The following is a 14,501-nucleotide window of genomic DNA, read 5'->3' as shown; positions in this document are numbered from 1 at the left end:
TCCTCTGTGTACTGTATTTTTAGTATTTCAGCTTAATCTAATATCAGCTTGAATCAATGCACCTTTGCAAGAGTGACATTGTAATATGTAATAAGAAACTAGGTCTACCTTTTTCTACATCTCTTTGACTCTTTCATTTCTTACTAATTGGAAATTGCTTCCTTTTCTTATTAGAAAATTCAGAATCATTATCATTATCTATAGTTCATCACTAAACCTGATGGAGGGTCTCAGTTGTTGGGGCTCGTATTTCACTTTTCATAGAATTCACGTACGAATCATCTTCATCAACTAAACATAGATTTGAATTGAAAAGTAATACAAATTATGACATCTTTTTTTTTTTTAATTATCAAAAGTTTTTGTGGTATATGTAGGCAAGGTAAACTGGCGTTTCGCTTGCTGGAAAGAACTCTATGTAGGCCTTGGCATAAGATCAACTAAGAGCATGGTTATCTGGGAATCAAATTTCTATCTGGTAACTGGCTCATTCTACTAAGTTTTGTCAACTTATCATTTCATAACTAGTTCCTACAATTCTTATCAAACCTCATGTAAATTTGTAAGTTATATTTGATTGCATTGAGCGGTTTCTGATATGTATTTATCATACTATATATTAGGTTTTATGTATACAATATGTGATAGTTGATGAAGCTCATTCATATAAAGAGATCATTTAGATGCCATGTTGCTCTTACTACAAAAAAAAATGCCAATTAGTGTCACTAAAGGTCTTTAGTGGGAGCGTTTCTAGTGACACTTATTATGTGTGCCGCTGATTCTCTTAGAAGCCTTTAATGACACTTTTTGGTGGTTTCAGTGGCATTTTTTGTATGCCACTAATTGGCATTTTTTTTGTAGTGACAATTTTTTTCTTTTATTGTTTGATGTATATAAAAAAAACATCTTTTTTATAGCAAAAAGTTAAAAAGAAAGGGAAAAAAAACCTACTAAAAAACAACAAAATGATTAAAAAACTGAAAATATACAAAAAAAATTTAAAATTTTAAAACTACACCTATTTTGATAAATATTTTTAAAATTATACTGATAAATATTATTTCCAAAAACACGTCCAAAACTCTTGTAATTTCATATAACAATGCACAGTTTTTGGGATAATGACTTAAAAAGGTAACGAAGTTTCAAAAATATATAAAAAAACAATTATCTTTTTTTTTAGTATACAAAATAGGAAAATTGTCAGAAAAGTTCCAATATTTTTAGGAACGTTACACTTTAGTTCCTAGATTTTTTTTAACATAAAGTCTCGATTATTTGTAAAAGCACGATAATATGTCATTTCTTTAGACTTTTCTGACAATTTCCCTACAAAAATCCAATAAAGTATATTTTTTATACATAAAATACCAACGAAATACACATATGTTCAAATAAAACCTTATGGTAACCGGTTACCTCAGGTAAACGGAAAAATAACTTAAAAAGGTAACAAAGTATCCAAAATGTTCAAAAAATATCATTATTTTTTAGTATAAAAAATACCTTTGAAGTATATCAATTGTACACAAAATACCAACGAAGTACATATTTTAGTACAAAAAATACCATTGAAATTTCCAAAATGTCCAAAAAAAAAACCATTGTTGTTTTTTCAAATCACATTTTGTTAACTTCGTTATTTCCGGATTAGTTACTGTCGTACCAGTTCACACCAGTTGTGTACTCTTTTTCATTCGATCACTCGATCAGTTTGTATCTAAATCCATATTTAGGAATTCTCATGACATAACGTCACACTCGTTTCTCCTTTGTGTCTCTCTTGTGTCGCAACACTAATGAACGGCTAACCTTGATATATATATATATATATATATATATATATATATGTGTGTGTGTGTGTGTGTGTGTGTGTGTGTGTGTGTGTTTTAGGTTTGAGGTATAAATGTGATCGGGAAGCAAGATTGTTTACCTAAGGTTATTACCCACATACTTCTCTTGTTACCATAAGAACGATCGAGTGAAGGCATGAAAGAGATTTGCACAATTGTTGTGAACTGATATGATGATTCATGATCTCCGATGATTGTGTTCTACATAATCCGACAACAACGCAGTTAACAAAAAGTGTGATATTTTTTGAATATTTTTGAAAATTCGTTACGCTTTTAAGTCATTTTTCTATGTACCTGAAGTGTCTGGATACCATAATATTTTATTTCAACACATGTGTACTTTGTTGGTATTTTGTGTACAAATAGTAACATTAATGATATTTTTTGTACTAAAAAAAACAACACTAATATTTTTTGAATATTTCGAAATCGGATAATCTACGATAGCCGGTAAAATGGTATTTTATGTATTAAAAAAATGATAATGGTCTTTTGTACATTTTTCAAACTTTCATTATCCCCACAAATTTTTAGCATAAAATACAAAAGTCATATAATAGAACACCAGGTGCCTGAGAAAGCTGGTAAGTTAGTTAAGATACGGAAGGTTTCACTTTCAGCTCTGTTGGCTAGCTGCGTGGTCTATCACCCTCGCCATACTTCCTGCCATTAACGACTTCTCTCCATCTCTACGTAGAAATCACTATATATATGTGTGTATGCGTCAAACGTAAGATGGAGAGAGAGAAAAGGGTAATGGGAATTGACGAGGACCTGGTCAAATCGATGTGCAATTCCCCCAAAACAGCACAATCTCTCTGAATTTATAATGGGTGGTTTTCGAAAATCAGAGATTTTTTTTGTTGGCGGACGAAATGACGCAATTTTAAAACACCCTCCCATTCTCCTGTCCAAAAGGTCCTGCTATTTTTTTTTGTCGCTGGTAATTCCTTCTTCCTCCTCCATATTATCTGTTTCATTTCATTGGTTTTACCTTAAATGTTCATACCCTTTTAGGGTATGCACACCATCTGTTTGTGAAAATGCAAATTCATGAGTCTGGTTTATTGTTCTAATCAATAAACCATCAGATATCAATATATCGACCAAATCTTCAACGAATCTTGAATCATTTATATGAAATGCATGTCATGATTTTAAACTCAATTATGGCTTATGATGATTGTAAACACTAACGTAATATAATCTTTTGTTTGTTCATGGATTTTGCAGCACACATATGTAAAAGCGCTGGTATGAACCTCCAGATTTCTTTTTCATTTTGCCACTTTATATACTTTTAACATATAATTTCTAAAATGTGAAGGCATTTGATAATGGCCCTAAATTCGGCACCACAATCAAACTTACAAAATGCAATCTTGAGTAACCATATACACGGACCTCTTCACCACCCAAATCGGTCAAGTATGCTTCCTTTTCTTCTTCCTTTTTCTATATTAAATTAATTTATGTTGCTCTTTTTTTTTCCTAATACACAATATAATCTTAGTTTTTTTTTATGAATTAGGCATGGAAAAGATTGAGGTAGAGAACCCTGAGGATGAAAAGAAGTGTAAACGTAACTCTTTCAAGCATAAGGCCATTAGTGCCTCAAAGAGGTTTAAAACTTCCTTCATCAAAAAGGGAAGGAGGAATAGTAGAGTCATGTGTGTTGTTGTTGAAGATGTTCATGATGCAGAGGAAATAAAGGCAGTGGATGCTTTACGTCAAGCTTTGATAGCAGAAGAATTATTACCTTCAAACCATGATGATTACCATATGATGTTAAGGTTACCTTATTTTTGAATCTTTTTGATGTTTCAATGTGAAAAAGTAAGTTTCTAACTATGTTGCTATAGATTCTTGAAGGCCAGGAAATTCGATATTGAGAAAACCAAGCAAATGTGGGCTGATATGCTCCAATGGAGGAAGGACTTTGGTGCAGATACCATCACGGAGGTACTTTTGTTAAAAAGACCGAATTGCCCCTTCATAAGTGTCTTCGGATGTGTTTCTTTTTTACTTAATGAGCTTAATGTGAAACTGTGTTATACCTTAAATGGCCAAATACCCATTTGGTGAGAACTTGTTTTAATTTTAGTATAATTTTTTGTGTAGGATTTTGAATTTAAAGAAAAGGAAAATGTTCTTGAATACTACCCTCAAGGGCATCATGGTGTTGATAAAGATGGAAGACCTATTTATATCGAGAGAATTGGTCAAGTTGATGCTACAAAGCTTTTACAAGCCACAACACTGGAACGTTATATAAAATACCATGTAATGGAGTTTGAAAGAACCTTTACTCATAAGTTCCCAGCCTGCTCAATTGCTGCCAAAAGACACATCGATCAAAGCACCACCATTCTTGATGTTCAAGGAGTTGTAAGTTTATTATTTATAATATTACAACATAATCCAATGCAAAATATAGTAAATATTTAGTTCAATGGTGATGAATTAGGGACTAAAAAGCATGAACAAAGCTGCTAGGGAACTTATCCAAAGTCTCCAGAGCATTGATGGAAACAACTATCCCGAGGTATAATCTTTGGTATACAAGTTTCTTGATGTATATATATTTTTATAAAATTAAGAAAATTGTTGGTGTGTTTATTTATTTTTCTTGTTCCTTATAGACTCTATCTCGCATGTACATAATTAACGCGGGGTCCGGCTTTAGGCTACTGTGGAACACAATCAAATCCTTCCTTGACCCAAAAACTACAGCCAAGATTCATGTAAGTTGATTTGTACCAATTTTTTAAAATTTTAATTATTTTTTAACTCATGACAAGTAAGTGATATTGTTGAGTAGGTTATGGGAAACAAATACCAGAGCAAGCTCCTGGAAATCATTGATGCCAGGTAGTTTTACAAAATGATTTTCATAAGTATTTGTTTTGTTTTTATTAATTGTGTGTTGATTTGATTCATATGCATATATTTTGGCAGTGAACTTCCGGATTTTTTGGGTGGTAGTTGCAGTTGTGAAGATAAAGGCGGTTGCATGCGATCCGATAAAGGTCCATGGCAAGATCCAGATATCATGAAGGTCATATTCATATTCAGATTAAAAATAAGATTCATTTACTGTTGAATTGTGTATTAATTAATCTCGAAGCATTTTCAGATGGTTTCTAATGGCGAACACAAGTGTTCCAAGGATGCAGTTATAGAAGAGAAAACCAGTTCTGAGGATCAGTTTGTAATTTCTTAAATCTTTTTTATTTTTAATTTTTCATTATTTATTTATTTCTACTATAAATTTCTTCAATCTTTCATTTGATAGGGTGTTACTATGCAAAGGGAACACATCAGGCCCTCACAACTTTCTCCTGTTCAAGAAGAAGTAAGTTACCATATTCCCTTGAATCCATAGGGAACAATGAATGAATGAAAAAAAAAAAATAGGGTTGTTTGGTTTAATAAATTGAATTGTAGGATTGTGTAAGGAATGGAAAGGAGAGCAAAGATTGTAAAGCTGCAGAGGAAAAGGCGGATGATGATTGGGAGGTTAGTTCTTCTAGTGGTAAGCTAGGGAACCAGGTGGTTACAGGCTTGATGACGTTGTTTATGGGGATTGTGACAATGATGCGGATGACTCGTGAAATGCCCAGAAAGCTAACCAATGCCACTCTGTATTCCACTGGTTTTTTAGACGATGACAATAAAAAACCCACCATTTCAAGGACTGAATACCAGAACTTGATGAAACGGTTAGCGGATCTGGAGGAGAAGGTGGTTGCCCACAACAGCAAAACGGCTGAGCTGTCCCCTGAGAAACAAGAGTTGCTCAACACCGCTTTGCATCGTCTTGATGCCTTGGAAACAGAGCTTGCTGCTGCCAATAAAGTATGTAGACGTATCTTTAACTTTATGATTTTTGTTTTAGAACATGAGTTAATTAAGATGTATGATTTATCCAGGCTCTTGATGAGTCGCGTGTTCAACAACAACAAATAGTGGCGTTTTTAGACAAGCAGAAGAGAAGGAGGAGGAAGAAGAAGAAGTTTTTTTGTTTTCAGAACAACATATGATACTAACGAAAAAAAAATGAGGGGATATTTTTTTAAAAAGCTCCATTTGTAGATATAACTTTACACCATCTATTGCTCCATCAATAAACCTTGGCTTTATTTTTTTTGCTGATTCATAACTTTGATATATTTGTTTTGTTTTCTATTTTTGGATATTTAACTAATAGTTAAAACAGTTTTATTTATTTATTAAATTACCCATAAGGTTTTGAGCTCCTCCTAGGATAGGTATACCGTAAATTGAACAAGCCCAAACCCACATCACACTGTAATAATATAAAAGCACTCTCAAAGTGGTAGTTAGCACAAAACGCGTAAATTGTTAACATCTTCGTATACATTAAAAACATGAAAAAGGAATACACATTTACACACTTTTCACCAGCAAGAATGTTTCTTCTTCTGCAAACACATGTAACAATGTATTAATAAACATTTCCGTTCTTATATGCTACAAAACATAGCAACAATAAAACAAAACTCACCCTGAACTTTTTCTCCTCTTGACCATCAATGTAAGCCAACAATTCCTCTTGCCTCAACAAAGCTTCATGCAGAGCCTACACAACAAGTAGAACAAAAACAATGACAAGAATATATAATACTAAACTTTGAATCATATTGTACAAAGAAAAAAAAGTTTTACCTTTTTGGTAGCAATAAGTTCCGCTTCTAAAGCATCAACGCGACAAACAGCAGCATTTAGCAATTCCTCTTTCTCATAAGGCATTGTGGATGGCTTCGAGTTCAATGTATCAACCTTCTCTTCAAGCTCACCTAACCTTTTCAACACGGAATTGAAAACCTCCGCTTCTTTAAAAGACGGAATCGGTGATGGCGGTCGGAATTCCTCTTTCCCAGGCCCATCAAACGAGAATTCCTCAGCCCTTTTAACATCCTCAGATCGCGTGTCAGGAAGCTTCTTAGTCACACGCTTCAACACCGTATTCAAAACACTAAAAACAGTCATCAAGAATGCCACAAGCATCACCCACATTCCGTTAGCTTTTTCCACTCCCTTTTGACCTTCAATAAATGTCAATGTCCGCGTTTGACTTTGACCTCTGGGATCATAAGGCTTTGGAGCTGAAGGTTGTTTCCTCCATCCAGAATCAACAGCTTTATCCACCATGGGAACATACTCATCGTATCCAGAAAACGGGCCCGCATAACTTGTACCCCCAATTGTCTTCGCCTATACACAACACAAAATATAACTTTTAAATAATATAAAAAAAAAAAAAAAAAAAAACAGTAAACACTTACTTCTTCACGAACAGGAGTCAACCTAAGATGTGAATAACTCCTCATTGCTTTCGGAGATGCAATATCTTCAGCTTCGGATCCTGACTCAGCAGTCGATGTATCACTGCTTCTAAGCTGCTCAACAAATAAATAAATAATGAGAAAAAAAAATATTTTTTTTTTAAAAAAAAGTTTGTTATTTAGTTGTTCCTACCGCATGAAGCTGAGGCTTAGCATATGCGACAATCTTTCCTTCACTGTTTAAAACTTTAACCACCTGTCTTGCACGCCTTGCTTCACTATTAAGAGCCAACTGTTGAAAAAAGTCCCACAACAGCTGATTTAGTTTAAATAAAAACATATAAGAAAATATTACAAGTGGTTTTGAGCTTAACCTTCAAGATTTCAGGATTATTCCATGGTCCTTTATCAGATAAAAGACAACCCCCTTTATCTAAACATTGTGTACATGTGCCACCTAAGAAGTCCGGCAATTCACTGTAAATTATTGTTTCAAGTATTAGGAAATATTAAACTTATAAATAAGAACCAAAAAAACATAATTAGTAAATTACATTGATGAGAACATTACCTGGCATCTATTATCTCAAGTAGTTTATTCTGGTACTTGCATCCCAGAACCTAAACAGAAGAAATTTTATATTGTATACTAAACTTGTGATTTTTATTTAAAATGAAAAAAGATATATGAAAAGATTGAAGCGTACGTGAATCTTTGAAGTTGTTTTGGGATCTAGAAATGACTTTACAGTACTCCACAGCAGTCTAAAACCAGGGCCAGCATTGATTATATACATTTGATGAAGTGTCTGTTAACAAATATATAGTGCCAAAAAAGTTAACTAAAGATTATTGCTAAAAGAAAAATCATTACATTAATGAAGCAAACTAATCTTACTTACTTCAGGATAATTGTCGCCATCAATTTTTTGTAGACGCTGAATGAGTTCACGGGCACCTTTAGTGAAATTCTTGAGCCCCTGAAAGTATTCAAAAATGAAAATAAAAATATATTGAAAAAGATTATGTAAAGTGTGAACAAAGGGGAAGAAGAACATACCACGCCTTGAACATCCAAAATGGTTGTGCTTGAGTCTATGTGTCTTTTTGCAGCAATTGAACATGCGGGAAATTTAAAAGCAAAGCTTTTTTCGAATTCACGAACATGATATTTTATGTATCGATCCATGGTTGTAACTTGCATGAGTTTGTTGGGATCAACTTTCCCTAATCTTTCAATGTAAATAGGTCTTCCTTCTTTGTCAACTCCATGGTTACCATGGGGGTAGTACTTCAGAACTTCAGTCAACTCTTGAAATTCGAATTCCTGATATAGAAAAAGAAAAGAGATATCAGTTTTTAATGCTAGATGAAAGAGAAAGATGATGACACCGTATCATGTTTTGGAATTTAATCACCTCGATAATCGTATCAACACCGAAATCCTTTCTCCAGTGTATCATATCAGCCCACATTTGCTTTGCCTTTTCAATATCAAACTTCCTTGCTTTCAGAAACCTAAAGAAAATAAAAAAATCAATCTTTCATTCTTTTAGATGTTTTAAGGTCAAACAGAAATAGTACCTCAACATCATATGATAATCATCATGTTTTTCTGGCAGCAATTCATCCAAAAGGAGTGATTGTCTGAATTTATCAACAGCTCTTAGCTCCTCAGCATCTCGAATATCTTCAATTGAGACAGAGCTGACTCGTCCATCACTTTTTCTTCTACTCCCCCTTTTCTTGAGAGAATGTTTGAACTTGGTTGATGCATTTAGTGCTTTCTTTTTCAGTGAGCCAATTCTTGTCCTCCTTTCATCCTCTGAATTTTCAAAATCAGACTTTCTTTCTCTTCTCTCTGATCTCTCATCATTGCCTGAAGACCCCTCAAAGCCTGTGAAATAGCAGATACATGAGAAGTTGAGAACATGTGTTTTCAACACCTTAATGACAAATCTTATAACAGTAGCAATTACCTATACAGATATCATTAATATCCTCTTACATAACTCAGATAGTATAAATGAGGTTCCAAATAGCAGAAACAAAAGTTAATGTTAAAGATCCCCAAAAAGAATAGGAGGAATGATGATAATTAGAAAACAAAAACCCTAGCTTAAAACATTGATCTACATCATCACATAAAATTAAAAGCAGATCATACAAAACTCCAAACGGCACCCTGAACCCCGTGTGGCCAATTAAAACATAATTAATCAACGACATGAGCTTAGAGATTATATAAAACACGTAATTACACGGTAATTCCGGTAGTATCCACAAAAATTGTAATCTAACTCTACCGAAACCCTAATTTCCTCATCGGCATCAAGAAAAAAGGAAAAGTAAACACTTACAAGGCCTTGCAAATCGATCGAGTGGTCCAGACATCGATTCACAATTATCAACAAATCACTAACACCTCAGAATACTCCCGCTTTCAAGATCAACCGCGAAATCACACCACAAAACCTACATCAAAATTAGAAAATTCTAAGCTGAATTGATATGTAGAAACAGTTGTAGTTCATTAATTGATCTTTAAGAAACTATATTTTTACCTTCGCGGGATGGATCCAACGGCGTAATCACAATCGGCCGGTGACGATCAAAATATTTTGTAAGAAATAAAATTAAAATAAATTATGTAAAACGAAATATCGGCAAACACAAAGATGTCGATGAGGGGTTTAATCGAGGGGTGTGGGGTCCAGGATTGAATCAGTGGGGTTGGGGATGCCACGTGGCAGATTGAATGTCGGGTGGAGTCAGAAGAATTATTCTGCGGAAGCGGCATAATTGAGTGATGATTCGGTCACAGGGCGGTGACATGTGAAATCAAAGTCAATGTTTTGACTTTTAAGGTGGTGAAGCTATTTTAAATAACAAAATACCTATTTGTTGTACAATTAACAACCCATTATCTTTAATTCATTTTTTTAGAGCATTTCTATTCATACTTTACTCTTAGATTTTATTTTAAATTGTTAAATAAAATTTAGAATGGTTAATATTTAATCTCACTTTAAATTCTATTTTATATTTTAAAATTAGGATTAAAATGATTTTAGAAATAAAATACAACTTATGATAATAATTTTTGAAAATCTTGATTTTCGAACTATGAATCCTTATATAAAGTAAGTTCTAAAATCACGGCTTCGCACTTTACTAGAAAATTTCAGACACGGTTCATAAATAATTATTTTTCGAAACAAATTATGTTTTTCAGCTCTTAAAAATAGTTTTTTTCAAGATTCTTAGACTCGTAATGATTTTTCGAACTCAGTATGATTTTCAATACTTCGATTTCTAACATAAAGTTATTTGGAAACTTAAATATAGGAAAATTTAAAACAAAATTATGCTTTTTGAAGTACTTTTACTGTAAAAGGTAGTTCAAAATTCTTAAAACATATAAATTTTTTTGAATTCTATATTATCAAGGTTCTAATAGCAATGCACATTCTCTAGGGACGTATATATAAGCCTTTTTCTTATTTCTCAACTAAAAGATTATCAAAAATGAGAAATCAAGATTTATTTTGTCACATTCTCCTAGGACACACATATATTGATTTGAAATGAGTTTTGTATAATGGAACATGACTACGAGTTATAGAATTGGGTAATCATGTTATAAAAACAATATATTGATTTGAAATGAGTTTTGTATAATGGAACATGACTACGAGTTATAGAATTGGGTAATCATGTTATAAAAACAATATATTATCTGCAAGTAATATTGAAAACCGTATTTTTATTCTAAAAATGTCTTTTCACATTGTAAATAAGATAATTCCCACTCACTGTATGTTTTACGATGACAAGTATCAATAGTAAATGACAGTCTCTATTGAATGTATAGTTGTTTTTTAGAAAACCAATGTTCGCATATGGGTTGTTATATATTGTATTGTCTAGAGTTAAAAGAAAAGATAGATTAATGTTGTATTCAAAGAAGTATTTAGAAATTTGTGATTCTATTCGATTATCTAAAATATGTCAAAAGGTTTTTTTTATTAGTATACATGAAATTAGTTATTTATTCATCAATTCATTCACATTTAATCAAATGCATTGATATTTTACTTTTTTTAATTAACTAATGTAATACACGAGTCTCATAAGTAGTTACTAAAATATGAATCGGATAAACATACTTTCATCTTAATCAAATGCACGTTCATCAAAACCTAAAAACATCCCATGAGCAAACACAATTGAAGCATAAACATCAGTTGTCATCAAGTCCTTGTTTTTCTTTGTTTTCTCCGACCACTTTAATATTCTTCGTGATGCCACCATTATTTACCACTAAAACATTTAAAAAACCGTATGATATGATGAGCCTTTTCTGTTAACACCAACTCACCCATATTAGTTCTATTACAAGCCCTATAGATTACAACAAAATCATATATATTAACATAATCATGTTCTGATTGCCTTTGATGTTGAGGATTAAAGCTAGAGGAATGCTTCCTGATAGGCCAGAGGAATGCTTTCTGATTTGGTGAGGGACAAGCCAAAGGGAGAGTACTTTAAACATTCGACGATGAGTTGCATAGATTCATCGTATTTGGAGGGTTCGAGATCGAGATTCATGTTCTAATTGCCTTTGATGTTGAGGATTAAAGACTAGCCCATGGTTTCTGCAACAGAAGAAGTCTCTGAGGAAGCATCCATTGATGCGTGAGGTTGAAGAAGATGAACAGTAGACATAGAAAAACTGCCAGACGATTTATTTGCTTTCTGAAAGTGGTAATTATTGAATGAAGTGTCAAAATCCTTTTATATGATGTAGGTAGTGAGATAAATATGTCGATTTGTTGCATCGGTTACTGAAAAATCTCCTAAAAAATCATGACTGACAGATGGACGTGCGTCAGGCGGCGTGAAATCAACATCATTTCAAATCATTGTCGTCTCAAATTCTCGCGACCAGACTTATCCATTAAGGTGTTGCGTCAGATACGTGCTTTCATAGTTGAATTAGTTATGAACTTTTACAGTTGATTTAGTAATGAACTTTCGCAGTGATGGACATCAACAAGTTTGCGAAACTCAAAGTAAATGTAAGTGCCACGAACCAAACTTTTGGAAAATCACAAGGATCTTCATGCAAGAGTGTGCCAAAGATAAAGAAATAAAACAAACTTTAGTGGGATATTAGTGATGTCTTATAAAGACATAAAGTAGTGGATCCCGGACAACGATATCTTCCTTTGGAGTCAAGAGAGACTCTAAAGTGTTTGTGTGGTTTCCTATTGAATTACGGCCACTTGTTTGTTAAGAAACAACGACATACATCTTTTGATTAGGCTTTAAGGGTGGTTTAATCTTCAACCAAACCGCGAAACTCGATATAAGTCTGAATGTTTGCTGAAGTACTTTTTTGACTGGTGTAATCATAAAAACAAGTATGCTTTGGAATTATTTTAAGTGGCTAGGATATGAATAGAAATCTCAAGAAAGATAAAAACTGGATCTATTGGGAAGAAATGTCTTATGTCTAAAACGCCTCATTAAGATCACATAAAAAGAAAAAGAGATTTCCTGGTACTAACCACGAAAGCGGACATTTGTTAATTCCAAGGTGAAATATCTAGAACATGTATATTGATCACTGTCAATTCGTTTATATGTGTTGGATTTTAGGTTTCACTCAATTCGTGGTGATAATGAATTTAAGATCATGAACACAGAGTTGGTTATAACCATAAACCTCAGTGGTAATTTCTGATAGTCTCAAGGGTTACATTTGTGAATTCGAAAGTTGATGGAGAAATGGTATGAGGTGGTTCAAAAGAAAGATTGTACCTATGCTATGCGAAAGTGATAAAGCAGGTAACTCTTAACTCGATGTGAGAAGAGTCAGGTAGCTCATGACTTATGCAAATTAAGATCCTTATTAGGAAGAAACGATTGGTGTAATCGATTCATTAAGGCTTCAACATAGAAATTCGTTGAGGTTTTGGTCTACATGCAGCAAAATGCTTCTAGGTATACTTAATTAGTGCATAGATAAGCAAGTTTGTACCTGCCCCATCAATCATAATTGAGATCAGCAAGATTCTTGACTTGAAACCTGCTCAATTATCCAATATTTTTGGTACTTTTGAAATAAGTAAAATAAAAGTTAAGAAAATAAAGAAAATATTTTTGTAATTTTGTTTTTCTAAAAAAGAAATAAAAACAGAAAGAAATAAAATATTTTTGGATTTTAATGTTTTGAAAAATAAGAAAACAAAACAAATAAAATATTTTTGGATTTTCGTTTTTCTAAAAAGGAAATAAAACCATAATAAAGTAACAAAAATGTACAAATGATACATGAAAATTCCAAACCACGAATGAACAATTGACTAAGAGTCACTGCTAACATTAGCACCAATTCGCAGTGTGAGCAGTTGGTTGCGAGTTGCTACGAGCGTTCACATCTATTCGTAGGATAAAAGATGACTGCGAGTCACTGAACGACCGTTCGCACCGATTTGTAGGCCAATCAAAAATTTATGACTGTGAAGGCGGTTTTGGAACGGACTCAGCGTCTATCATTCCTAAGCCTTGAAGAATGCGATTGAATGATTGTTCGGGCAAGGCTTTCGTGAAGATGTCACCTAAGTGATCAGTGGATCTTATAATCACTACTAAACAAACAGCCTTTTATGACGCGCAATTTGTGTTGTAAAAGGCTTAGACGACGCGCAAATACGTGTCAAGGAAGACCCTATCATAACGAGAGATGGCACGCATTTGCGCGTCGTCTATAGACGACGCGCAATACGACGCACAGTTACAACACACATTTACGACGCTCATTTACGACACGCAGTGCGTATCAATGAATGCCCTTTCATAAAGGAAGACGACACGCATTTGCGTGTCATAAACTTACGACTCGCATTGTGTATCATTAAAGGCTCTGTCAAGATAGGCCATGTCACAAATGAAGATAACACACCTTTCTATGTATCGTAATTTTAAATGTTAAAAAATATATTATTTATAGATCTACTAAATTTCAAATTAAATTTGTATTTATTGTCTCATAATAGAAAATAAAATATCATATACAAAAAATATAATCCATTACATAAAATTTAATGTCATACAAATAATCGTTCCATCGAAAAATAAAACAAATCAATAGAAGTTGTAACAGAATTTTACAAACTAATAGTTCTAATAACCTAATGTGTGCCTCACTGTAAACAAGATTTGTGCTGATTTTTTAAAATGTGTGCCTCACTTGTCTCCACTCTTCCTTAAACACCACTTAAGGACTCTAAACCTATGAACTTGCTCACAGTATCTATATTGC

General features: G+C 33.1%; 2 protein-coding genes across 3 annotated transcripts; one reads left to right on the top strand and one right to left on the bottom strand.

The window, feature by feature from the left end:
• The first annotated feature begins 2,453 nt into the window (after positions 1-2,453).
• On the top strand, positions 2,454-5,996 carry LOC145047206 (phosphatidylinositol/phosphatidylcholine transfer protein SFH12-like). Of its 2 annotated transcripts, XM_078995437.1 has the most exons (14): positions 2,454-2,802; positions 3,093-3,113; positions 3,187-3,287; positions 3,391-3,652; positions 3,722-3,821; positions 3,981-4,247; positions 4,327-4,404; positions 4,502-4,603; positions 4,681-4,730; positions 4,818-4,917; positions 4,996-5,070; positions 5,155-5,214; positions 5,307-5,717; positions 5,792-5,996. In XM_078995437.1, exons 3-14 carry the CDS (start codon positions 3,197-3,199, stop codon positions 5,900-5,902), a joined length of 1,707 nt encoding a protein of 568 aa, XP_078851563.1. In that variant the 5' UTR covers positions 2,454-2,802; positions 3,093-3,113; positions 3,187-3,196; the 3' UTR covers positions 5,903-5,996. The 2 variants fall into 2 exon arrangements, with proteins under 2 accessions (XP_078851563.1, XP_078851562.1); XM_078995436.1 differs by lacking the exon at positions 2,454-2,802 and having other exon boundaries at positions 2,812-3,113.
• Positions 5,997-6,142: 146 nt separating this feature from the next.
• Positions 6,143-9,858, bottom strand: LOC145047205 (phosphatidylinositol/phosphatidylcholine transfer protein SFH8-like). The gene is made up of 14 exons (XM_078995435.1): positions 9,733-9,858; positions 9,529-9,643; positions 8,753-9,065; positions 8,587-8,686; positions 8,229-8,495; positions 8,071-8,148; positions 7,876-7,977; positions 7,740-7,789; positions 7,543-7,645; positions 7,362-7,460; positions 7,169-7,282; positions 6,549-7,097; positions 6,388-6,462; positions 6,143-6,304 (listed from the first exon to the last, which is right to left on the bottom strand). Exons 2-14 carry the CDS (start codon positions 9,560-9,562, stop codon positions 6,281-6,283), a joined length of 1,908 nt encoding a protein of 635 aa, XP_078851561.1. The 5' UTR covers positions 9,563-9,643; positions 9,733-9,858; the 3' UTR covers positions 6,143-6,280.
• Between the last annotated feature and the right edge of the window lie 4,643 nt (positions 9,859-14,501).

Source organism: Lactuca saligna, chromosome 5 (assembly GCF_052625555.1).
Source record: "Lactuca saligna cultivar CGN05327 chromosome 5, ASM5262555v1, whole genome shotgun sequence".
Classification (NCBI taxonomy): domain Eukaryota; kingdom Viridiplantae; phylum Streptophyta; class Magnoliopsida; order Asterales; family Asteraceae; genus Lactuca; species Lactuca saligna.
Note: the sequence above shows the minus strand (reverse complement) of the source record. Positions and strands in the feature narration are given on the sequence as shown.